Below are 25,084 nucleotides of genomic sequence, written 5' to 3'. Positions count from 1 at the left end.
TTAAAAATGAATACGATAAAGCCCTAAAATAAACAAATATAAATCATATAGAATAAGGAGAAATAAGAGTCGGAACATAATTTACCAGACACGACTTCTTTATCATATTTGTATGTTTTAAAATATCCACAATCAACATGAATATACTTACCTTTACCTACTCGTCCATCCAATATAAGCAAATTTCCCATTAATCCCTTACCTATGCATTTATTTTCAAAGATTACAACTTTACCATCACCGGTAACTTTGAGCATGTCATAATTCCATAGTCTTCCTTGAATTCTATACTTGATACTCCAAGAATCGCGCTTATCATCATCCAACACCCGCATCTCAACAACAAATTGGTGACCGTAATTACAAGGTTCATCATATAGCTGACAAACATATAGCTTATTATCTCGAGTAACCCCAATATGTGTTTGATTCAGATACCTTTTCTTTATTTCATTGTTTAATTGGATCGTCTTTAAATCAGCAATCCTCTCGAACACTTCACTAATCATGTCGAATTTGAGAATATAATGATCGGATTTATGGTGTATTACCCAATACATTGAATTATTCAACAAAACAGCGTCTTTAGTTCTAGCGTTGAGTCCACTGTTATCGGCGAAGTACGTATCTAGTACCTCCAAATAAGGAGGCGTCTTTGATTTGTTCCATTTATTCTTCCGCAATGAATGAACCCAAACATAATTTCGACTTCCTGACCTGATCTGGTCGTCCAACTCGTAGCACTGGCCTACCAACACGATTTTGTAGTCGTCGATTGAAGAAGCATAGCCAAATCCAAATAAGCGAGGAATTATGTAATCATTAAAACGTCTAAAATTTAAATCATGTGTTGAAATAACCCGATATTCAAAGGTGTTGGGATTCCAAAGACTAACATCTTTGGTGTACCGGTCAAGAATGCATATTATCCCATTACATGATCCGAGACAACATGATAAACTAGGCCACTTTAACTTATTCGTAACACATACAATGTTTCCTTTAAATTCTCTAGTTGTAGTCTCGTCAAAATTACTAAAATCGAGATCAAGAGTAAACGCACTACGGTCTGTTCGAATAATGAGATGAGATGATGATGTTGTAGTTGAAATCTGACTTTGTAAATTGGCAAAACTAGGGTTTTTGATTAGAGAATACCAAAATTTGGAGACTAATTTGAATCGAACAAGTGATTTTACGGGCAATCGAAGGAGTATTTCGTTTTGTAAATCATCAGGTATATTAATCATCACATGATTATTTGGTGTAGTGTTTCTCTCAACCTCTTCTTCATCTTTGTTTTTCATCTTTGTTCAAGTTGTGGTATTGGATCGATTTTTGTTGACACTCTAGAGTTTCGGCATATTTGATACAGTTTTATACTTTTTTTTTTTTTTTTAATTATTATTGTTATTAACAACGAATAAGGTTTGATTTGTTTTAGGAAAAAGATATAACGAACTTATATCTTTTATTTATTCTATATTTTATGATCTGATCGGACCCTAACTCAACCTGATAATTAATTGAGCTTGACCCAATGTGACCTGATACAATAGCATGACCCGGCGACCCAAAGTGACCTTATACTAGTGGCTGACCCAATTACAATTGACCTAAACAAATTAAACCTTTGAAAAGACCACAAGTTTGATTGATGTCATGCGGGAGTGACAAGATGACCACAAGAGTATATGTTCAAAGGCCTTATATTTCACAAAAATAGTTACACTTTATATATATATATATATATATATATATATATATATATATATATATGTATGTATGTATGTATGTATATATATATATATATATATATATATATATATATATATATATTATTTATTTTTTTTTTTTTTATATGCTTGTTAATACAAATCTTGTACCACTTATATATATCTCTGATTAGTGATTACGTATTTGTAAAACAATTACTAATATAAAGTTGTCGATAACACAACTTGACGACTATACTATTCCTTTCCTTGATGCATAAAAGCCATAAATTAAAATGATTAAACTATACTATGCATACTCTAATATGTATTTATGCATATATCACATGATTAAACTATTTCTTATTTTTATTACACAATACAACATCAATATATAAAACTAGAAATCAAGATAGAGTTATATATCGTACGGTCGTACTATACCATCCATATCTCCAAAATTTCAACTTAAAGTTTACCCTGGATGAATCTTAAATTAGATTTAAGGATTGATAGGATTCTAGGATAATTCCACGGCGATCATCCTTAAAATGACTACTATTATACTAACTTTTTATTGGCTGATTTTGATTTATATTTTAATGTCAAAATTAATTATAAATCATAAAATTTTAAGGATGACTGCTATAAAATTATCAATGATTATGATGATCTTCTAATGCCCTCTGAGGTGATGGTACTGATGGCTGTGCTATCCTCAGATTCCTCACCTCACGTTCCATCCTTCTAACACTAGCAGTGTCAATATTTGTGCCGGCAACAAATTTCCAACCTCCATCATCTCCCTTGCTTAGTCGCCATTGTTTTGGTTCAACATCTAAAATGAATAAAATCAATAAATTAATAAACCCAAAGAAAAAGTTTTAATTAATTAAGTTTATGTGAAGTAACACTTTTGTTTTATACGGAGTAAAAAAAAAAAAAAACTCATAAATAAAAACTCATACGACATCTACAAAAAATATTGTACCATTAGCAAACAAAGTAGAAGCTGATATTCTTGAACCATTTGCTTGAAAGAGAGTCGCTTCTACAACGAACATTAGCAACAACCATTCAAGAATTAGTGATCTCATTTCTAGAAAGAGGAAGATCAGAGGATGGATTATAAATTTACACGTCGAATCGAACTAGCTTAATTAGCTTATCTCTCTTCTAGCTAGCAATTTATGTATGCATTGATATACTTGGAAAATGCCTTTTTTTTTTTTTCATGCCGTGTAAGCTAGGTTAGTTGGAATTCTCAGAACAGTCATGTTGAAATAATCATAGTTCAACTTTTCACTTTCACATATTTATTGTTAGAAGAATTCATGTATATTGACTTGAGTTTTGACTCCTTTTGGACAGTTTTTCCATACATATCTAGCTAATTAGTGACTTTTGGACGATAGAATAAAATACATTCATACGTACTTTGTACTACAGTGTGAAGTATTAACACTAGCTATTTTTATCAAACCAGGTCATAGGATAAGACTATAAATTAGTCACAAACAAGTTTATGAAGTACTACAAATTAATTTACTTATTCTTCTAGCAAGATTATTGTAGCTAATTAAGATTAAAATCGAATGTGCATACCAATTAAAGCCATAAAAAAAACTAATATAATTAATACTCGTAATATTAATTAATTACACAGTACAAAACCTAAATCAAATATGATTAGGGTTAATAAGACTTTCGGAATAATGCACCACACGTTGAAAGCGTTGATCTTGATACCTAATAGTATCATCATATGGTTTACCATATTCACTAGTAGCTTCAATATAAAAACGCTTATTAGGTTGACGTCCATCAAATATAACCAAATTTTCCATTGTAGAGTAGCCCCTTCTAAAGACTATAACTTTACCATTACCCGTAATCTTTATCATTTCATGATTGTCTCCTATGTTGTTCCATCTTCCTTCAAGTCTAAACTTCTTTCGAACATTCGACTTAGTTATCATCCACATCTCAACAACATCTGCCATTAGTAGTTTCGAATTTTTCCATGTCATATTGCTATTAGATTCATTATATTGTAGATAAACATAAAGACTACCATCACCATCAACCCTAATTTTTGTCGCCTTTTTCCACACTTTCCTTATTTCTTTATCATCACTACTATAGATCTGATTTAGGTTAGCCACCCATTGGAAAATTTCATTCACCATATCAAATTTGAAGATAAAATGTTGCTTATTACGAGTATTATTATCTTCGTCTTGATGACATAGGCAATTAGATATCTCTAGAGTCCAATGTAACGCATCATTCCATATAATTGCCTCCGTACATGTATTATACTCACGGTCTACATATATTCTACACAAACGTAATTTCGTAAAAAAATCAATATCTTCATTCCTCCACTTATTAAGTCGAGTCGAGTATACATAAACCATTGTGCTAACGGATGTGTACTTAATAACCAACACGATTTTGTAGTCTTCGATAGTAAAAGCGTAGCCAAACCCGGATAACCAAACTTTCTCAATAGAAAGATCCAAATTCGGTGGTGATGGAATAACCCGATATTCGTCGGTCGTGGGATTCCAAAGATACATGGTGTTTTTAATATAAACGAATAATATTACACCACCCAAAAACACGTATATTTCGTACATCCTTGGTTGTTATGGTACAAATTTGCCTTTTATTTGTTGATTAGTTTTTTTGTATGGTATATCATTGAGATCGAGATGAAGGATGAATATAGAATTATCATGTTGAAAAATAAGTTGAGATAATGAAAGATAGTACCTTGATGAAAGGTGAAATTGTGTTTTGGTAAAATTAGGGTTTGTGATTATTGAACTCCAATCTTTGCACATCGATTTGAATCGTACGAGTGATTTTACGGGCGATCGCAATAGTATTTCAGTGATCAAATCTTCAGGCAAGTAACTTCCAAACTTTGATAAGGAGTAACAAGTAGAAGAAGAAATTGTTTCCTCCTTCTCCTCTTTGGTTTTCATCATATTTGGCGTTTTTTTTTCCTTTTTTTTTGGCCTTAAGAGTTTATTAGGTTTATGTGAATATTTATATAGATAGTTGGAAGCTAGGAACAGAATTTTTAATTCAATACTCCGTATTTTATTTCAATCAATAATTACTCATGTTAAAAGTGTAATGAGAGCCTATTAAAAAAATAATAAATAAATAAAAAGTACATCTCGGTATATATCTATTCACTATTATTAAAACAGTAAAACAGAATATGCAGATGTCGCCATTGCCCACGTGTTGCTCTCTTAATAAAAAAATTTCTGCCTAAATGTAAAGATGATGTCATTTTTTTTTTGTAGAGCTATCCTATTTAACATTTTTGAAATTTAAACATTAAAAGTTCTACCTTACAACTAAAACTTATCAATTTATCTTAGAAAATTGAAATAATTTTAAACAACACACTAATAAATGGCCTTCTACATTGAACTATGAATTAGACAATGTCGAACATATACTATATCATAATTTTGATGAAAATAAAATATTTAAATTACAAAATATACGTAATTCTTATTTATATTCATGTATAATAGCGATTTTTTTAATTAAAATGTACAAATTAAAAATAGGTTTTATATAAACTGTAAATCGCACGGGTTCTAACCTAATATATTTATAAAAAAAGACTTTCCATATAAAAAGATATGTCAAATTGCCAAGTGACTATACACAATTATCTCACAACCTCGGAAAATTAATTAAATAAGACAATTTTTTGAAATTGTTTGACTAGTTAAGGCCTTAAAGGTAACAATCCTTCAATCAATGCAGTAGATCTTTAAGCATAAGATCTATTCCTTAAACGATGTTAGACTATAAAGAAAGTTACCATTTTTTTTAATGTTTTATTTGAATGATCAATAATTAAATGGAAAAAAGAAAGACCATTGTAATTACGCATAAACAAGTTTACGAAGTACAAATTTATTTCATCTAGCAAGATTATTGTTGCTAATTAAGATTATAATTGAATCTGCATACAAATTAAACCAAAATAATAAACTAATTAATACCCGTAATACTTCGTATTAATTAATAACACAATACAAAACCTAAATCAAATATGATTAGGGTTAATGAGACTTTCGGAATAAAATACCACATATTGATTAGGATTACTAATATCATCATATGGTTTACCATATTCACTAGTAGCTTCAATATAAAAACGCTTATTAGGTTGACGTCCATCAAATATAACCAAATTTTCCATTGAATTGGGGTAGTGCCTATTTTCAAAGACTATATAACATTACCATTACCCGTAATCCTTACCATTTCGTGATTACTTCCTATGTTGTTCCATCTTCCTGCAAGTCTGGACTTCTTCCGAGTATTCGATTTAGTTATCATCCACATATCAACATCATCAGGATTCCGTGCTTCTATAAAAGGCCAATAATAATAGCCAGATGATTCATTGTCTTGTAGGTAAACACAAAGACTACCATCATCAGTAGCATTGATTTTTGTCGCGATTATCCTTTTGTCTTTCTCAATACTGCTATAGATCGGCTTTAGGTCAGCCACCCTTTCGAATACTTCATTTACCATATCAAATTTGAATATAAAATGTTCCTTATTATCTCTATTATGATCAATTGTATCAAAATAGTCTATATCGTGACATTGACATTTCTTAACCTCTAATGTCCAATGTAACGCATCATTCGATATAATTGCCTCCGGACGTCTGTAATATTCACAACACTCAATCTCGATCTCACACATCGAAAAAAAATCAGTGTCGATATGTCTCCACTTATTAAGTATTGTCGAGTATACATAAACCAATGTACGGAATTCTTTTGCGGACTTGTCGTACGACCTAGTAACGAACACGATTTTGTAGTCGTCGATAGTAGAAGCGTAGCCAAACCCGGTAAATAAAATTGAAAACATAAAATTAGGTGGTCGTGGGATGATCCGATACTCGTCGGTGGTGAGATTCCAAAGATGGAGGGTGTTGTCATCAATACAAACGTATAGTATCCCATTACACGATGCGAAAACATTTACATCATGTCGTACACCCTTATTTAGCAAGGTTGTTTTCTTGATTAAATTAGAAGAAAATGGTACAAATTTGCCTTTTATGTGTTGATTAGTTTTCTTGTATGGTATATCATTGAGATCGAGATGTAGGATAAACATTAAATTATCGGATCAAATTATAAGATGGGATAATGAAAGATAGTACCTTGATGAAAGGTGAAATTGTGTTTTGGTAAAGGAAAAGTTTGTGATTATCGAACTCCAATCTTTGCATACCGATTTGAATCGTACAAGTGATTTTACGGGCGATCGCAATAGTATTTCAATGATCAAATCTTCGGGCACGTAACTTCTAAACTTTGATATGGAGTAACTAGGAGAAATTGTTTTCTCCTCCTCTTTGGTTTTTATCATTGTTGTCAGTTTTGTTTGAAGCTAGGAGCAGAATTTTTAATTCAATATTTTATTTCTTTCGTTTAAGAAATTAATCACTCATATCATGTTAAAAGTATATATATAATGAGAATACGTATTTATAGAAAATATTTCCTATTTAACAAAGTACGACAAGTTAACAATCAATTGACTATACAAATTCTTTCCCAACCTTGAAAAATTAATTAAATAAGAGAAGTTTTATTTTGAAATTGTTCTATTTGTTAAGGATTATTGGTTACGCAATAACCTTTTAATCATTAGGATTTTTTCCTTAAATGATTAGACTAAAAGAAAAACAATCAATTACCATATGGGGAAATCTAAGTTCATCAGCCAGATTGACGAGGGTTGTAAATTAGGGGGTATATTCGTCTTTTGCACGTTTATGTGTGGGGCAAATGTGTAACTTTACGCTGATGACCTTTAAACGTTAACTTGGTTGGGGAATTGTTGACTAACGGCTTCGTAAGTCAAAACGTTACACTTTCGTGAGTTTTTGTCACTTTCCCAAATTGTAACCTGACTTTCTCAAACTTGAATGAGAGGGCCCTGAGTTATCATCATCTCCGAGCAATTGATGAGCAAATTCCTTAATTTTTAGACAAATTGTGATTGGTAAATACTAATTTAGAATATTCAGATGGTGTATTATCAATTTCGGCCGATTTTGGGATCTACTCAGTACTAGTCAATAAAGAATCCCCAATTTTAACTAAAAACACCCTAATTCTTAAATTACCTGGGATTACGAGTTGTGTTGGTAGATCAACTTTCGTTGAGAAATTACCTGAGATGAATTTGGCGATCGACAAGAAATGCTTTTGTTTTAAAAAATGTTTTTAAACTTTAAAGATTCATGTAACAACGTTAATTTCACTGTTACAAACGGCCATTTTTCTACCGTTACCACAAACCAAAACGAGTGAATATAATAACAATAAAAAGGACGGTGCCTGGGCCATATCAGCGGTTGATTGACAAAATTTCGTCAATCAGGCTGATTGCCTGGGTCCTCATTACCATATACTCGTTTCTTTCTTTCTGAAATTCATGAATATGGAAGACCAAAGTACGGTATACCATATCCGATTTTATGCAATTCAATCATGCAAAACAACAGATCAAAGCTATATCACAATGGACAAAAGCAAGAAATCGTAATAGCTTTCACATTTTTTTTTTTTGGGGGGGGGGGGGGGGGGGGGGGGGGGGAAGGGTGCTGGCATACTATTTGAAAAGAACACACAGACTACTATGCATTTAATTAAGCTATGTTTAGCATCCATACGCTATAAAACACCAATGTAAACTCACAAACAACTTTCAAAGTAGCAAGATTATTGTAGCTAATTAAGATTAGAATTGAATGTGCATACAAATTAAACCCAAAACATAACTAAATACCCGTAATATTAATTAATAACACAGTACAAAACCTAAATCAAATATGATTAGGGTCAATGAGACTTTCGGAATAAAACACCACACGTTGAAGGCGTTGACCACGATAACTAATATCATCATATAACTTACCATATTCATTAGTAGCTTCAATATAAAAACGCTTATTAGGTTGACGTCCATCAAATATAACCAAATTTCTCATTGAATTGGGGCAGTGCCTATTTTCAAAGACTATAACATTACCATTACCCATAATCCTTATAATTTCGTGATTACTTCCTATGTTGTTCCATCTTCCTGCAAGTTTGCCCTTCTTTCGAGTATTCGACTTAGTTATCATCCACATCTCAACAACACCTGGATTTGGTTCAATACGCCAATAATAATAGCCAAAAGATTCAATGTATTGTAGGTAAACACAAAGACTACCATCACCGATAGCATTGATTTTTGTCGTGATTTTCCTTTGGTTCTCCTCAATGCTGCTATAGATCGGCTTAAGGTCAGCCACCCTTTCAAATACTTCATTCACCGTATCAAATTTGAATATAAAATTTACCTTATTATCTCTATTGTGATCAATTTTATCAAAATAGTCTATATTGTGACATCCACATCTCTTAATCTCTAATGTCCAATGTAACGCATCATTCGATATAATTGCCTCCGCACGTCTGTTATAGTCACACTCCGCATTAATCTTGATCTCGCACATCGAAAAAAAATCAGTGTATATTTCTCCACTTATTAAGTCTTGTCGAGTATACATAAACCAATGTGCAAAATTGTTGTGCGGACTTGGACCTAGTAACAAACACGAGTTTGTAGTCGTCGATTGTAGAAGCATAGCCAAACCCGGAAAATAAAATTGGAAACTTAAAATTAGGTGGTGGTGGGGTGATCCGATACTCGTCGGTGGTGGGATTCCAAAGATAGAGGGTTTTGCCAATACAGACGTATAGTATTCCATTACACGATGCGTTAACATATGTATATCGTACACCCTTATCTACCAAGGTTGTTTTCTTAATAAAATTAGAAGACAATGGTACAAATTTGCCTTTTATATGTTGATTAGTTTTCTTATATGGGATATCATTGAGATCGAGATTAAGTATGAACATAGAATTATCGTCTCCAATAATAAGATGGGATAATGAAAGATAGTACCTTGATGAAAGGTGAAATTGTGTTTTGGTAAAGGAAGGGTTTGAGATTATCGAACTCCAATCTTTGCATACCGATTTGAATCGTACAAGTGATTTTACCGGCAATCGCAATAGCATTTCAGTGATCAAATCTTCAGGCATGTAACTTCCAATCTTTGAAGGAGAAATTGTTTTCTCCTCCTCCTCTTTGGTTTTCATCATTGTTGTCATTTTTTTTTTTAAGGTTGGCCTTTTGAGTTTTTTAGGTTTATCAGTTTATGTGAATGTTCATATAGCTGGAAGAACACAAGTTTTATTCAATGTTTTTGTTTCGGCTAAAAATTGACTTTCGAGGCCTGAGGGCTGCTTGTGGGCCTCGGATTTGGGCCTCATGTGGACCTGTAAAATGAACTACGAGTCTTAGGGTTAGACCTCGTTCACTTCAACTTTTTTTTTTTAATTTTTTTTTATTGAACTGAAATTATTTTTACTAAATTAAAATTATTTTTACTAATTTTATATTATATTTCTTTTTTAAAGTTGCTGAATTTTAAATATTTTTTATAAGGTTAAGGGTTTGTTCACATTTACTGAGCTGAACTAAACTGAATTGATTGGAGTTGAACTGAACTGAAATTAAGCTGAAGTGAACAGGCCATAAGTGATCCAGGCCTTAGCTACAATCTAACGTCGAGCCATTATTATTTTCCTGATTATATGTAAAACATTAAAACATCCCCTAAAACCAATAGCAACTGAAGAAAGAAAAAAAAATCAACTACTTTAGTGTTCGTTTGGCATTGCTGTGGTTTTTCAGTTTTTTGGTTTTTTGTTGTATAAAAGTATATGATATATGTCACATAATGAATCAAAAATTATTTAAACTTATTAAAATCATAATAATTTTGAAAACTGACAACAAAAAAGTGGAAACACCTTTTTCTTGTTTCCTGTTTTTGGTTTTTAGTTTTTAGTTTTCAAAAAAACAGGAAACTAAAAACCAAAAATGATGCCAAACAAGCCCTTATTAAATGTAAATCAATAAAATACGATTACACTATTGATAAACCTTTCCTTACCTTCTAAATTTCTAATAACTCGAAAAAGAAAATTTTAAAGCTTGACCTAACATAAAAGCTCGATCACATAGAATTAGGAGAAATAAGACTTTGAACATAATTCACTAAATAGTGATTAAATACCACACCATTAGAATATGTTGTTCAATATACTGACTTTTATGATTTCGTCTATCAAATATAAAAAAAATCTCCCAAGTCCTCCGTTATGGTGTGTGTCAGCCAGCCATACAGTCTCGCTTGTAAGAAAAATATATAACAATTGAAATACATTGAAATCTTGAGTCAATTAGGAAAAATGAAGTAATACCATTGTTTATATGCTGCCTCCATTTTTCTATTACCGCGACAATTATGATTTCACTCATATGCATTCACAATAATTAATCAAGTACCTTACCCTATTTCAAGTTAAGCTCGAATTTTCATTTTTTTTTTTCCCTACGCATTAAACTATGCAAAATTTCAGAAAGGATTGAGCTTTTTAAAAGTTGTATTGGACGATGTCCTGGGTGTCGGGCAAGTAGGCTAATTTTTTAAGTGTTTAGATCATTGCATGCCTAATTTCTCCTCTGTATAAAGTAGATTAATAATAGATTAATAGCTAATTTCCTGTCACAAAAACTTATTTAATAAAAATAACAATAATAATAATGATAATAATAATAATAATAATAATAATAATGATAATAATAATAATAATAATTTTTTAAAAAATCGTGGGTATTCCTGTAAGAAAAGGACTACTGAAAATTTTATTAAGTACCTCACAAGTTACAAGACACAAATTACAAGTCACAAACAAACAAGCTATCCTAGCATAAGATCAATTTTTCGAGATCTACTATGAAACATGAAATTAAGGACTATAAAATCTTAATATTAAAGTTAAATTCCCTTAAATTTGGAGCAATTTGTGCCCATGCGAAGAAGAGACGAAGTGACTCCAAGCTTATTAGTTTCAAGGTCTATTTCCACCAAATTATCCTCCATTTGCTTACCACCTATTACTATTGAAGTGGTTGGGCTTGAACCTCCATCTACAAATCCTAAGCACATTACATTCTCTGAAACCTTCACCATTGAATTCACGCCGTAGACCCTCCACCTTGCATTCTTGTTGTGCAACAACGGACTTTTACCATCCATTATTATGTCAATAATTGGTACTGATGGACCAGTTTTAGCGTTGTTAACGATTGATTTTGTACTAAAACACGCCCCGAAAGGAGCCGCTGGAGCAACCCTAGTCATCTTCATGGCGGTTGCTTTTGTTACAAATACGCTGATAAGAGCCTTGTATATTTCACTGTGGAGTACAGTGTAAGGGTCCATAGTGCTTATCTTAGTACCCCCAACTGCTTGCTTGATGTCGAAGGACAACAACGAGGATCTGAAGCGTATTGGGGTTCCATCGATTTTGATAGACCTTACCTTGATGAAGTATTCTACTGAAGTTTCTCCTTCTGATCTTATTGGCGCAGTGCTGTTAGGATTGATTATAAGTGGCGTGGTTATAAGTGATTTAGACATATAACTAGGGCTTCCTCCAAAGTAGATAGCGCCATTATAACCCGAAGAAGTGGAAGAAGGAAGACAAAGAGCAAACTTACGAGGAACCTTGAAAGTTGAGGAGATTTGAGAATGCAAGGCAAAAGGTACCCTTGCAAGGGTAACCACCCCTTTGGTATGAGGTGATAAGCCCTTCAAAGGACCTTTGTCTGCGCAACTAAAAGGAAAAGTAGGTAAGCTAGCTTTAGAGAGTTGAGCTAGTGAGTTTGGTTGCGCTTGCTTGTACAAGCTTGATGCATCCTCAACGAGACCACCAGCATAGAGGCCGTCGCCCCATGGGGTGTATGCGTAAACACCACAAGTGTTACCGGAGCAAAAAGTCCCTGTTGGCTCATAGCGCGCACACTTGGGTGAGTTGCAGGGTACTTCATGGTAGGTTGTGGAATTACTGTTGTAGCCATAGAGGTCACAAGCGAACCATGACCATCTATTACCGATATCAATGACTAGATACACACGAGTAGATGGGCGTGTTCCTACTAGAAAAGAGGTGTAGTATTGGGACTTTGTGTTGTCCTTGACAATAGGAAGGACAAAGGTAGCATTGGAGAAATGAAAGGAGAAAGAAGAGATAATGAGAAGAAGGAAACAGAGTAAAAAGGGTGTTGAAGCCATTAAATTATACTGGTGGCTTTGAATTTGAGATAGATTTACCAAATCTAGTGAATGTGTATTTATAGTACGAAATGGAGCGTAGGGACTACGGAGTGCATGATACCCCCCACCTTTCAGCTTCAAAAAGAGCTCAACATGTTCATAAAAAAATTAGAAAAAGAACTCAACATGTCATTAAAATATTAGGAAAAAAAAAGCTCAACATGTCATATAAAATAAAAATAAATAAATTATACGAAGATTCAGGAGATTAAACAAAGAAAAAGCAAGCTACTCTAATCTGTTTAAAATACAGCTAAAACGACTGATTCATTAAAAATACGGCTAAAATGATGTAAATATTCCCTCCGTCTTATAAAAATTGTATAATATTATTCCTGTAAATGGGTAGGGCTCCCCCGGGCGGCTCGAGTGGCAAATTATTCTGTAACGTGATTTTGTGTGCTAATCCCTTCTTTTTGACGCAATGCTGTAATTAACAGAGCAATTATTTTAACACTAGTTACCACTTGCCGGTTGACTAGTTCTGCTCGATGTAGTCTTTCTTTTTTATTTTTGTTATTCTAATTGTCAGATTGTACTATGGGCTTCAAAGTAACTGTATCTATGGTGCATTGAACGTACTCGTCACATCACTCACATGCTCTTAGAAACATGTTGTTGAGGCTTGCCCTGTGGATTGAGACAGGTCATGGTGTCAAATTGGTGAGTCTAGAAAGATCAAAGGCTATGTCGATGCACTGGTGCAAACTTTTCGCCCATTAACAACCGTGGTTTTGCCATCTAGAATCACACCGAACGATTTCCAATCACTTAGCCTTTGCCTATGGTTAGCTACAACTCTTTTTATTGGCCATCAAGTTCATCAAACCAAATACACGGGTATACTATTAGCCTATTAGGGGCCTAGGGGGATCGGAACTTGATTCTTGATACCTCATGTTTGGGTTGATTCTAGAATGAATTTATTTTTAATTCATTTAATACTTAAATTTATTGGTATGTGGCCTATGAGCCATTCTCACTTCCTCTAAGCCTCTAAACCCCATACCTTGGAGGTTGGATGAGCTATGGGTTTAAAACTCTTAAAATCATAAACCAAACACAAGGTATGAGTAAAATTCATACCTCATACCTAAATCTCGTGAATCAAACATTTCCTCAATGAACTATCACCCAACAAGAAAGGAAAAAACAAGGAAAGTTTTAATAATTCATGTGCTCCATATTTTCAAATAATTATAGCCCAACTGGGAAAAAAAATAAATATGATAACCCTCAATGATGTTTATACGAAATTTTTTACATTTTCAAGAGGATAAGCCACTGGAGGAAAAAAAATAAAATAGAATAAAATAATGCTAAGTAAAACCAAAAAAAAAAAAAAGGAGGGGGGGTGGGGGGTGGGGGAGAGGGAGAGAGAGAGAGATCGACACTAAACAGCCTCAGCATGATGGAGTCCTTCATAAAATATGCGAGTGGCACTGGCAAGTAGCAACGTCTAGGATAGCTGAAAATATTTTTTATCAGATAAGGAAAACAGGATGGATAAATTTCTCTTGCACACCATTTTAGAAGTAATTGGTGGAATTGAGATACTCTTCTGTTACTCTTGTTTATGGTTTAGTCTAGTTCAATGTTTTCCAAAAAAAAAAAAAAAAAAAAAAAAAAGCTTGACAGTACAATCTACCAAGATTTAAATGAAGATAAAACAGGAGTTGGCTGACAGGCTGAGACTAGAGCATGGTTTAACCCTAATTTAATTTCACATTCCATGTTTTTGATGAGTTATAATTTTTTACCCCTTGATCTGCTGTTTTGCCCTATATGCTGTTTCAAAGCTTTCTGGAAAGCATATGTTTAATCAGAGAAAACTCGTAAATGACATTATATAGAGGACCTAATAGCCTAAGAGCATCATCGATGAAAATTCTAACATATCATTGATCATTCTCACACGATAAAGTGAAGAAAAAGAAGTATACCATATATACACTTCCTCATTGTTATGATTTCACGCATATGCATTCAGCATTCACAATAAGGACTTTACCTCAAGTTAATTCCATACTCTTGAATTTCAAAAAGGGTTCAGCTTCTAAAAGTTGCATTTGGAGGATGCCCAGGGTATCGGGCAAGTTGGCTTAGTTTTTAACCATTTATATTGCTGCATGCTTAATTTCTATAAAATAGATTATAGCTAATAATAATTGTGGATAAAAAAAAGGGCTACTTAAGCAGTTCACCATTAAAAGTTACCTCACAAGTTACAAGACACAAGGCCTAAGTCACAAACAAACAAGTTACCCTAGCATCAGATAGAATATTTTCGAGATCTAGTATGCAACCAGAAATCAAAGACTATAAAATCTACTTCGTACATATCTAATTTAAATTCCTTTAAATTTGGAGCAACTTGTACCCATGCGAAGAAGAGATGAAGTGATTCCAAGCTTATTAGTTTCAAGTTCTATTTCCACCAAATTATCCTCCATTTGTTTCCCCACCTATTACTATTGAAGTGGTTGGGCTTGAACCTCCATCTACAAATCCTAAGCACATTACATTCTCTGAAACCTTCACCATCGAATTTGCGCCATAGATCCTCCACCTTGCATTCTTGTTGTGCAACAAGGGACTTTTACCATCCATTATTATGTCAATAATTGGCACTGATGGACCAGTTTTAGCATTACTAACCACAATTTTTTGCACTAAACACGCCCCGAAAGGAGCCACTGAAGTGACCCTAGTCATCTTCATGGCGGTTGCTTTTGTTACAAATACGTTAATAAGAGCCTTGTATATTTCACTGTGTAGTACAGTGTAAGGGTCCATAGTACTTATCTTAGTCCCTCCAACTGCTTCCTTGATGTTGAAGGACAACAATGAGGATCTGAAGCGTAATGGGGTTCCGTCGATTTTGATAGATCTTACCTTGATGAAGTATTCTATGGAAGCTTCTCCTTCTGGTTTTATTGGTGCAGTGCTGTTAGGATTGATTATAAGTGGGGTGGTTATAAGTGATTTATACATATAATTAGGGCTTCCTCCTAAGTAGACAGCGCCATTATAGCCCGAAGAAGAGGAAGAGGGAAGACAAAGAGCAAACTTACGAGGAACCTTGAAAGTTGAGGAAATTTGGGAGTGCAAGGCAACCGGTACCCTTGCAAGGGTTACCACCCCTTTGGTACGAGGTGATAAGCCCTTCAAGGGGCCTTTGTCGGCGCAAGTAAAAGGAAACCCAGGTAAGCTAACTTTAATTTAGAGAGTTGAGCTAGTGAGTTTTGTTGGGCTTGCTTGTACAAGCTCGATACATCCTCAGCGAGACCACCAGTATTGAGGGCGTCGCTCCATGGGGTATATGCTAAAACACCGCAATTGCCACCGGCACAAAAACTCCCTGTTGGCTCATAGCGCTCACACTTGGGTGACTAGCAGGGTATTTCGTGGAAGGTAGTTGACTTAGAGTTGTGGCCATATAGGTCACACGTGAACCATGACCATTCATTACCGAGATCAATGACCAGATACACGCGAGTGGATGGGTGTGTTCCTGCTAGAAAAGAGGTGAAGTATTGGGACTTTGTGTTGTCCTCGACAATAGGTAGCACAAAGGTGGCATTGGAGAAATGAAAGGAGAAAGCAGAGATAATGAGAAGAAGAAAACTGAGTAAAAAGGGTGTTGAGACCATTATATTATATTGAAGGAAATTGATGGCTTTGAATTTGAGATGGGTTTACCAAATCTAGTGAATGTGTATTTATAGTACGAAGTGGAACGTAGGGACTGGGGGTTATCATCTTTCAGCTTTAAAAAAGAGCTCAACATATCATATAAAAATTAAGTAAATTACACAAATATTAAGGAGATTAAATATAGAAAGAGCAAGCTACTCTAATCCATATAATACGGCTAAAGTGATACCAATATAATACTCCCTTCGTCTTATAAAGATTGCATTATATTATCCCTAAAATGGGTAAGAGAAGGGCTCCCCCAGTGACACGAGCGGCAAATTATTCTTTAATATGATTTGTTTTATTATACTAATCCCTTCTTATTGAGGCAATGCTGTAATTAATAAAGCTATCATTTAACTCGGCTAGTTTGCCACTTGCAAGCCGACTACGTGACTAGTTCTGTTCGATGTTGTCTTTCTTTTTTATTTTTGTATTTCTAGTAGTCAGATTGTACTATGAGCTTTTTAGTAACTCATCGAAGTGTTCCTAGTAAAGTATTAAGGGTATAACTATCTTTTATTATGTTTTCATATACTACCTCCGTTACAGGTTATGTGCAACGATTTGACATAAAGCAGAGAGGAAAAATGTCTAATCGTTGCACATAACATGTAACGGAGGTAGTATAACTCAAAGTAAATATACTATGTAAGTAAATATACTATGTATATAACTTTGACTGTGGTGTTACTGTTTATTATGTATTATTTTTCATTGGCTTCTTTATTATTTACCGTATATAATATGATATTTAAAGTTACAACCTGAGGCATCACTCGGGTTATGTATATATTAGTTACTACAAAATATCGTATTAGAGTGATATACTTAATAATTGTACCAATTGATAGAAAACAAATAGTCAAATCAAATTTCAGGTTCGAAAAATCTTTATCTACTTTCATTATTAAATCAGAAATATAAACCTAGAAAATCAGTCCATTACAGTTTCTAAACCCCGTACCTTGGGGGTTTGAGATATGGATTTACAACTCTTAAAATCATAAACCAAACACAAGGTGTGGGTTTAATCTATTCGAAACCCATACCTTATACCTAAACTCCATAAATCAAACACCCAAGGAATGAACTATCACCCCACAAGAAATGAAGAAACAAGCAGCGTTTTAATAATACATGTGCTCCAATTTTTAACAGTTATAGCCCAGACTACTAAAACCAGGAATTGCTGCTATGAAGAAGGGATTAAACAACTGCAATAATGGCTAATTATTCAAAACAACACCTACCTCAAATGAAGCAGCAAGTCAGCAACTATGAAGCTAGAAGGCTGCTATTAGAGCAGATCAGAGACCAGACCAGACCAGACCAGGGATGCAGAACAGATCAAGAATTTGCAAGCTGCACAACTGCATCTTTTCTTGATGATGCCTTCACCGTGCATTAAAAGTTAATACACGGAACAATAGTTCCTGCAATTCTTTCAAATATACAAGTCAGTAACCTTGACAATGTAGTATGAATTTTAAAATGCATGCAAAATTTGATTTCTCTGTCTGTCTGCTGTTCAAATTTGATTGTTCTGTCTGTCTGTGAAGTTTTCAAGTGCACACAAAGTCAGGGCTGATCATTGCTTGGAAACTTACTTGAAATCATACACCACCTCAATCAAGTAGCCTCTTGAGCTTGAATTGACATTTGACGCCCTGAAAATGAGAATTTACGAAGTATGAACTAGATGAAAGATTGGTACTGCCTATAAATATCAATAAGATAACCCTCAATGATCAAATGATGTTTATACGGAAGTTTTTATACTTTCAAGAGGATAAGCTACTGGGAAAAAAGAGATTAACACTAAGACTTCGGCAAGATGGAGTCTTTCAGAAAACATGCAAGTGGTATTGGCACGTAGCAATATGTAGGATAGCTGAAAATATTTTTTTATCAGACATTAGGAAAACAGGATGGATATTTTTCTTGCACATCATCTTGAGAAGCAATTTGTGGAATTGAGATACTTCATACCTACCAAGATTTAATTGCCATAGCACATTATAGAACAAAATAAGGTATGGCCCAAAAAAAAAAAAAAAAAACACTACTAATGAAGATAAACAGGGGTTGGCTGATGACTGATGAGAGGCTGAGACTAGCGCAGGGTTTGACCCTAATTTCACATTCCATATTTTTGAAGAGTTCTAAAATGCTGGCTCATCATTAAACAAACCAGGCGCCAGTAATCTGGACCAAAAAACTTGATTACAGAACAAGATGTGTTATCTAGTGTAAGATTATATTGCCCATTAGAAAATCTAATATATGCTATCCTTCAAGAAAAGTAAGTAATGTAGGAGCCATGGTGGTAGTCGTTGAATTTTAATGATTTTATTTGCTGGAAAGTAAGGCTTTCCTTTCTGAATAATGGAGCACTGCAATTCGGATATTGATCACAGGCAGGGAGGATGCAAGGATCATTGCCTTTGTAATTATACCCCTATTAGAGGTTGATGGTGCCTGGGAACAAAAATCAAGAAGCAGGTGAGGAGCCTTGAAAGTCAATGGAGCATAATGCAACAAAGGATAGTATATCTTGAAAGCCCTTTAACAGGCCTTTATTTTTTTGGTGTTTGGAGAGCCACAAGGGCGAATGATGAGAATCGATCCCAAGATCTACTGGAACCGGGAGGGGAGCTCTAACCACTTGAGTTATCCTTCACTCTCTTTAACAAGCCTTTTATCTGCTCAGGTAATATGGTAAACTAGGCAAGGATCTAGGAAGCATTCAAGAGATGGGCATAATTTTTTGCCGATTTGAACAAGCTATGTAAAGCTAACTTTTGATACCTTCAGTGACTCCAAGGAAGAGAATGCTGCTAGGTGGGACTTGTTCAATATCCTCATAGGTGTAGTAGAAGCTAGAAGCGACTGGCAGTAGGTGCCTAGATGACCCTGCGTGTGACTGCTGCAGCCAACTCCCATAAGGATCCAAAGCTGTCATACATTGCCTGGCTGACTTGCAGTACACAGAATTATAAACCATGAACACAGATTGACAGATGATCCTATTCTATGCTGAAATAGATGCAATTTGAAGGGAAAGTTTCTACTAAGCAACTAGTATAAGATAGAGCATTACTTGTGCACTTAAACCAAGGAAAACATGATGGCCACCTTGGATAAATGAGAATAGGGGGTGAAAAGAAATTAAGAACTATGAAGTAAAAGAAGCCAAGAAGGCCATTTAATTTAACCATACTGAAAGGAGAAACTTTCACTGAACAAACACTAAACAATATGTCAAACAAGAAGCAACACAACACAATGACTGATAAAAACAAAAGTTTATAAGGAGAATTTATCTTCTCATAAAAGCGAATATATACCAAGCAAAACATCACATACTAGATGACATGAGCCAGCCTTACCTTCAGGTGCCACATGCTAAATTGCTAAGAGATCTTTCCTCCTATCCAGCTGAACCCAGGTAGCTTCTTTTGTCCACTATCACGCGTATCTTCCCTCAACTTCTCCACATCATCCCACCTTTCGTGATTTGCATAGATTCTGGAGAGCAAAATTGAGTGAGAACCTTCATGCATTTGATTCTCAGAGACATGCTGCAGGATATCTTCTGCAAGAGCAAAATTTCCATGCATTTCACAACATGCTAGTAGTGCTCCCCAAACACCGGCGTCAACTGGTTCAGACAAGCACAAGACAAATTCATGCGCCTCTTTTAATTTTCCAGCCATTCCCAGGATCTTAACCATGTTAACATAATGCTCATTTCTAGGTTTAATACCAAATTCATCCTTCATTCTGCTGAAAAATTCCTCCCCTTCTCTGACAAGACCAGATTGACAGCAAGCATGAAGAAGAGCAGAAAATGTGGATTCATCAGGCATTAATCCTTTCTCTATAGCTTCATCAAACAATCTAAATGCCTGCTCAGCATTTCCATGGGAGCCAAGACCCAGTATAGCGGCATTATATATAATGATGTTTTGCCTATGAAGGACATTCAAAACCTGAATGGCCAAGTCCACAAAACCACACTTTGAATACATGTCTATGAGAGCGGAAGCAACCCTGATATCTATCTCCAATCCATGTCGAAGAACATAACCATGTACCTCACAGCCAGGCCCAACATGACCCAATCGAACAGAAGCAGCCAGAACACTAGCAAGCAACACAGGATCAGCCTTCATACCTTCCACATTCCGCTCTCTAAATAACAAAAATGCTCTATAGATGTCCCCTGAATTTGCAAACCCTGTAATCAATGCGGACCAAGTGACTATATCCGGTTTAGATAAGCTGTACAAGACTCCCTGCGCCGAATCCAAGCACTCACATCTAGAATACATGGTGACTAGTGAGCTACCAACATGATCATTCAAAAGAAAACCACTCTTTATGCATAACCCATGGATTCCCTGGCCAATTTGCAACAACCTGTGTTCATTTAAAGCCGAAAGCAAACCTACCACCGTATATCCATCCGGAAGAATCCCCATATTCCTCATGGCATTAAACAATTTCAACCCTTCATCCCAAATCCCACAATAACCATAACCACGTATAAGCGAATTCCACGTTGCCAAATCCGGATCAACTACACCATTAAACACTTTACTAGCATCATCAACAAACCCAAGCTTTGAATAAGCATTCACAAGTGAACTACCACAAATTGAATCCATTTGCAACCCAGAAACTACCAACCCACCATGAACAAGTCTAACACCCTCAACATCATTATTCTCATAACAAGCGCGTAAAATGCAAGCAAACGTAAAATTATCAGGACATAATTCAGACCTAAGTAGCTGATTAAAAAGATGAAATGCATTCTTAAAGTCATGAACTTGAGCATAAGCTCTAATAATGGAGTTCCAAAGATAAATGCTTCTTTGAGGACTTTCATCGAACAGTTGGTGTGCAGAGGTAAGATCACCATTGAGAGCATAGTATCTAATGATTTTGGTGGCAAAAAATGGGTCAAGAGAAAGATGGGTTTTAGCAATCATGCCATGTAATTGCTTGGTGTTTGAGATAGTTTGATGGGGTATTGAGAATTTGGACAGTATTATTCGAAGTGGTGTGATCATTGAATTAGATATTGTATGATCATACTCAGTAATAAAATGGTTCAGGTTCCTACTACCATTTAATCAAAATTGTGTCAAAAAAAAAAGTTCTGAAGTTTATAGAAAGAGGGATTTGAAGAAAAAGTTTGTGGCAATTGAATTTGAACATAGAAGAAAGTTTGAGCTAGTACAGGACATAAGCCGCAAATCACAACAATGATTACTTGATTAGTGAGGAATAATGAGACACGGCTTACAGCGGGTTGGGCGCAAATGTTAATCGAGTTTAATTACGAGTCTGTACTCCCTTTATTCCTTAATGCTCACCCTATTTTTATTCGGTGTTTTTTTTTTTATGGGTGGTTAGAGTTACTTAGGGCATGTTCACATTTACTAAACTTAACTTAACTGAAATGATTGGAGCTGAATTGAATGAAGCTGAAATGAATATTTTATGAGAGAAGGAAATTAGGAGTTGAACTGAGCTGAACTAAACTGATTGGAGCTGATCTGAACTAAACTGAATTGAACTGAAATTAAGCTGAAGTAAACCGGCCCTTATTTATGGGTTATTTAGTAGGGCATGTTGTTTTCAGATTATTTTCAATTTAGTTTAATACAGTTCAGTTCCAATAAGTTCAGTTCAGTATAGTTTAGTTCCAATAAGTTCAGTTCAATTCTGTTCTTAATTTCCTTCACTCATTAAATGTTCAGTTCAGTCTATCAGAACAAGCCCTTACTCGGTCAGTCAATGACTACATATTATGAGGTTATTCAGTCGATTAACACGTTTTTTGTGTGAGAGTTACCCTTGAATAAGTACCCCTGGCCAACCGATAATCCAAGATGAAGTAACTCCGACCACACGATGTGGCCTTTGTGATTTTTAATTGAGTAATTTTATAAGTAGCCTTTAGTTTTACAAATAACCATGAAATATTTTTCTAATTTGGCATGAAGTATTAATATAGAAATGCATTACAAAATTGCACAAATCAACGTACTTAATGAATATATTTTATTAATACTTTTCCCTTTTAGCTTCTTATACATAACCCAAAGGTTATTATGTTTTTACATTATGTATAACACTTTCCCTTTTATTGTTATACTCCAATTTAAATTGTCCTTTCATTAGTTCGAAACTTCCTCCGTTTAGTAATAATAATTGTGATATTAGGTATGCACAATGTTTTTTAAAAATAATATATTTGGAATTAAAAAAATATATATTTTTTTTATAATACTTCTTCCATTTTTTTTAATTACTACACTTTGCAAAATACGGTTTCCTAGATGAATTTTGGTGAATGTAATTAATTGGTTTTAAGTGTATATCATTAAAGGTGGTGGGGACCAAATGGAAATGCAATTAGAAATGAAATTCTTTGTATGACATGTATTTCCGCCAAATTTTACATGGACTAAAAGAGGGGTGTAAAAGGGAAAATAAGGGGTCAAGGCCTAAAAGTTCAAGTCAATGCCGGAAAAGAGGGGAGAGGTTTCATTAAACAAAAAAAATGATCGTGTTGGTTTTTTTTTTAACAAAGATCTTAAAAGGTTTTTCTTGCAAAATGAGACATTTAAAAGGTTTGTTTGGACAAATTTTCCAAATTTTAATAATTAAGGGCCTGTTCTCTTCAGCTTATTTTCAGCTCAGTTCTTATCTTAATTTCCTTCTCTCATAAAATATTCAGTTTAGTTCAGTTCAGCTCCAATAAGTTCAGTTCAGTCAATCAGAACAAGCCCTAAGTGTATTAATAGGAGAGAGAATATATGGTAGGGTATATGTAAATAGGACAGATAAAATGGAAAAGGATACTCATTGATGTTGGAAATATTTAAAGAAAGAGAATGAGTAAAAGATAGAGATAGTGGAAATCGAAAATTGATGTGAAAGAAAGAGAGTGTGATGTGCCAAGTGGAGGAAAGGAGAGAGAAAATGGGAAAGAATTTTCGCATTCTTACCAATATTTATGCTATAGTAACTTTCCACATGTGGGAAAATTGCACCCTCTAAAAAATAAAAAAATAAAAAATAAAAAAAAAAAAGGTTAATGGAGAAATGAAAGAAATTCATTTTCCAAGAAATTTATTTTCACAAAACAAAGAAAGTTGAAAATTTGAAGACTTGAAGTACACCAAATGTGTTGTACGGAGGTTTTTTTTTTCTTTTTTTCTCTTTCATCTGTTTATTGAGGGTCTTGCAATCACAAAACTTGACTTAAATCAAGTATAGACAATATATTATTATTCTTTACTCGAAACACTCTTCGTATCACGCTTGTTAATCCATTATTTCAATCAATAATAAGAGCAATTAACTTCAATTACCAATATGCATAATTTGTTAAAAAAAATTGATTCTAATTTATATTCAAATGATTGAAAGAAATGCGAAAGACAAGATGATAACTCACTAGCTAGAAAAAATCACAGTATATTTTTAACTTAGAGCAACCCCTTTGATGTGGATTAACGTGGTGGATTATAGGGTTTGGGATAGACTCAAATCAATCGCAAGACTTGAGGGTTCAATTTTGAAATTTCGATCAAAATTGTTAGTCTAATCGCAAAAACTAAAGCAATCGCAAGCTCACAATTAAATCAATGATTTAATCAATTCAAATAATTATAACACTCTAAGGCCCCGTTCTTTAGAGCTGCTCTGCTTTGCTGAAATCTGCTCTGCTTTGCTTCAATCTGCTCTGATCTGCTCTACTGTGCTATGCCTGTTCTGCTCTGCTTAAAAATAATACTTAATATTGAATTATTATAATAATAATTAATATTTAATAGTAATAATAAATAATTAATTTTAAAAAATAATAATAATTAATGTTTAATAATAATAGTAATAATAATAATGATTATAATAATGATAATAACAGTAATAATAATACTTATAATTAATAATATTAATTATAATAATAGTAATAATTGATTTTTTATAATAAAAATTAATATTTAAAGATAATAACTAATATTTAAAGATAATATTAATTATTAATTTTAATATTAATAATTAAATAATATTTAATAATACTAATAATAATTATTATAATTAATATAATAATAATAATAATTAATATTTTATAATAAAATTTAATGATTATAATAATAATGCGATAATATTAATAATAGTAATAATTGTAGTAGTAGTAGTAGTAATAATAATAATAATAATAATCATTATCATAATAATTAATATTTTATAATAATAAAAAATAATTACTGTTATTATTATAGTATTAGTAGTAGTAGTAGTAATAACAATAATAATAATAATA

At 33.6% G+C, this 25,084-nt stretch overlaps 2 protein-coding genes and 3 pseudogenes across 4 annotated transcripts; all 5 read right to left on the bottom strand.

The window, feature by feature from the left end:
- Positions 1 to 1,307, bottom strand: LOC145566102 (F-box/kelch-repeat protein At3g23880-like). Its single transcript, XM_081625640.1, has 2 exons — positions 152 to 1,307; positions 1 to 23 (listed from the first exon to the last, which is right to left on the bottom strand). The coding sequence occupies exons 1-2, from the start codon at positions 1,305 to 1,307 to the stop codon at positions 1 to 3; spliced, it is 1,179 nt and encodes a 392-aa protein (XP_081481766.1).
- A 7,997-nt stretch (positions 1,308 to 9,304) lies between these two features.
- LOC145566101 (putative F-box protein At3g16210) lies at positions 9,305 to 9,946 on the bottom strand. Its single transcript, XM_081625639.1, has one exon. The coding sequence runs from the start codon at positions 9,944 to 9,946 to the stop codon at positions 9,305 to 9,307; it is 642 nt and encodes a 213-aa protein (XP_081481765.1).
- A 1,616-nt stretch (positions 9,947 to 11,562) lies between these two features.
- Positions 11,563 to 13,382, bottom strand: LOC145568313 (putative aspartic proteinase GIP2 pseudogene; annotated as a pseudogene).
- Positions 13,383 to 15,383: 2,001 nt separating this feature from the next.
- LOC145568312 (putative aspartic proteinase GIP2) lies at positions 15,384 to 16,688 on the bottom strand (annotated as a pseudogene).
- Positions 16,689 to 17,891: 1,203 nt separating this feature from the next.
- LOC145568311 (putative pentatricopeptide repeat-containing protein At1g64310 pseudogene) lies at positions 17,892 to 21,988 on the bottom strand (annotated as a pseudogene). Of its 2 annotated transcripts, XR_014095807.1 has the most exons (3): positions 20,127 to 21,988; positions 18,345 to 18,404; positions 17,892 to 18,170 (listed from the first exon to the last, which is right to left on the bottom strand). The product of XR_014095807.1 is annotated as a putative pentatricopeptide repeat-containing protein At1g64310 pseudogene, transcript variant X2 (transcript). The 2 variants fall into 2 exon arrangements; XR_014095806.1 differs by lacking the exons at positions 17,892 to 18,170; positions 18,345 to 18,404 and adding an exon at positions 19,583 to 19,710.
- Between the last annotated feature and the right edge of the window lie 3,096 nt (positions 21,989 to 25,084).

The sequence above is a fragment of the Chenopodium album genome, chromosome 11 (genome assembly GCF_948465745.1).
Source record: "Chenopodium album chromosome 11, dcCheAlbu1.1, whole genome shotgun sequence".
NCBI classification, from domain to species: domain Eukaryota; kingdom Viridiplantae; phylum Streptophyta; class Magnoliopsida; order Caryophyllales; family Amaranthaceae; genus Chenopodium; species Chenopodium album.
The sequence above is the reverse complement of the archived record's forward strand: the minus strand, read 5'-3'. Positions and strand labels throughout refer to the sequence as shown.

Excerpts from the sequence above, each read along its gene's own strand:
- LOC145566102 (XM_081625640.1), bottom strand. The coding sequence starts at position 1,307 with ATGAAAAACAAAGATGAAGAAGAGGTTGAGAGAAACACTACACCAAAT. Across the intron at positions 24-151 it reads GGATGGACGAGTAGGTAAAG|GGCTTTATCGTATTCATTTT; the intron begins GTAAGTATATTC and ends TGTTTATTTTAG.
- LOC145566101 (XM_081625639.1), bottom strand. The coding sequence starts at position 9,946 with ATGAAAACCAAAGAGGAGGAGGAGAAAACAATTTCTCCTTCAAAGATT.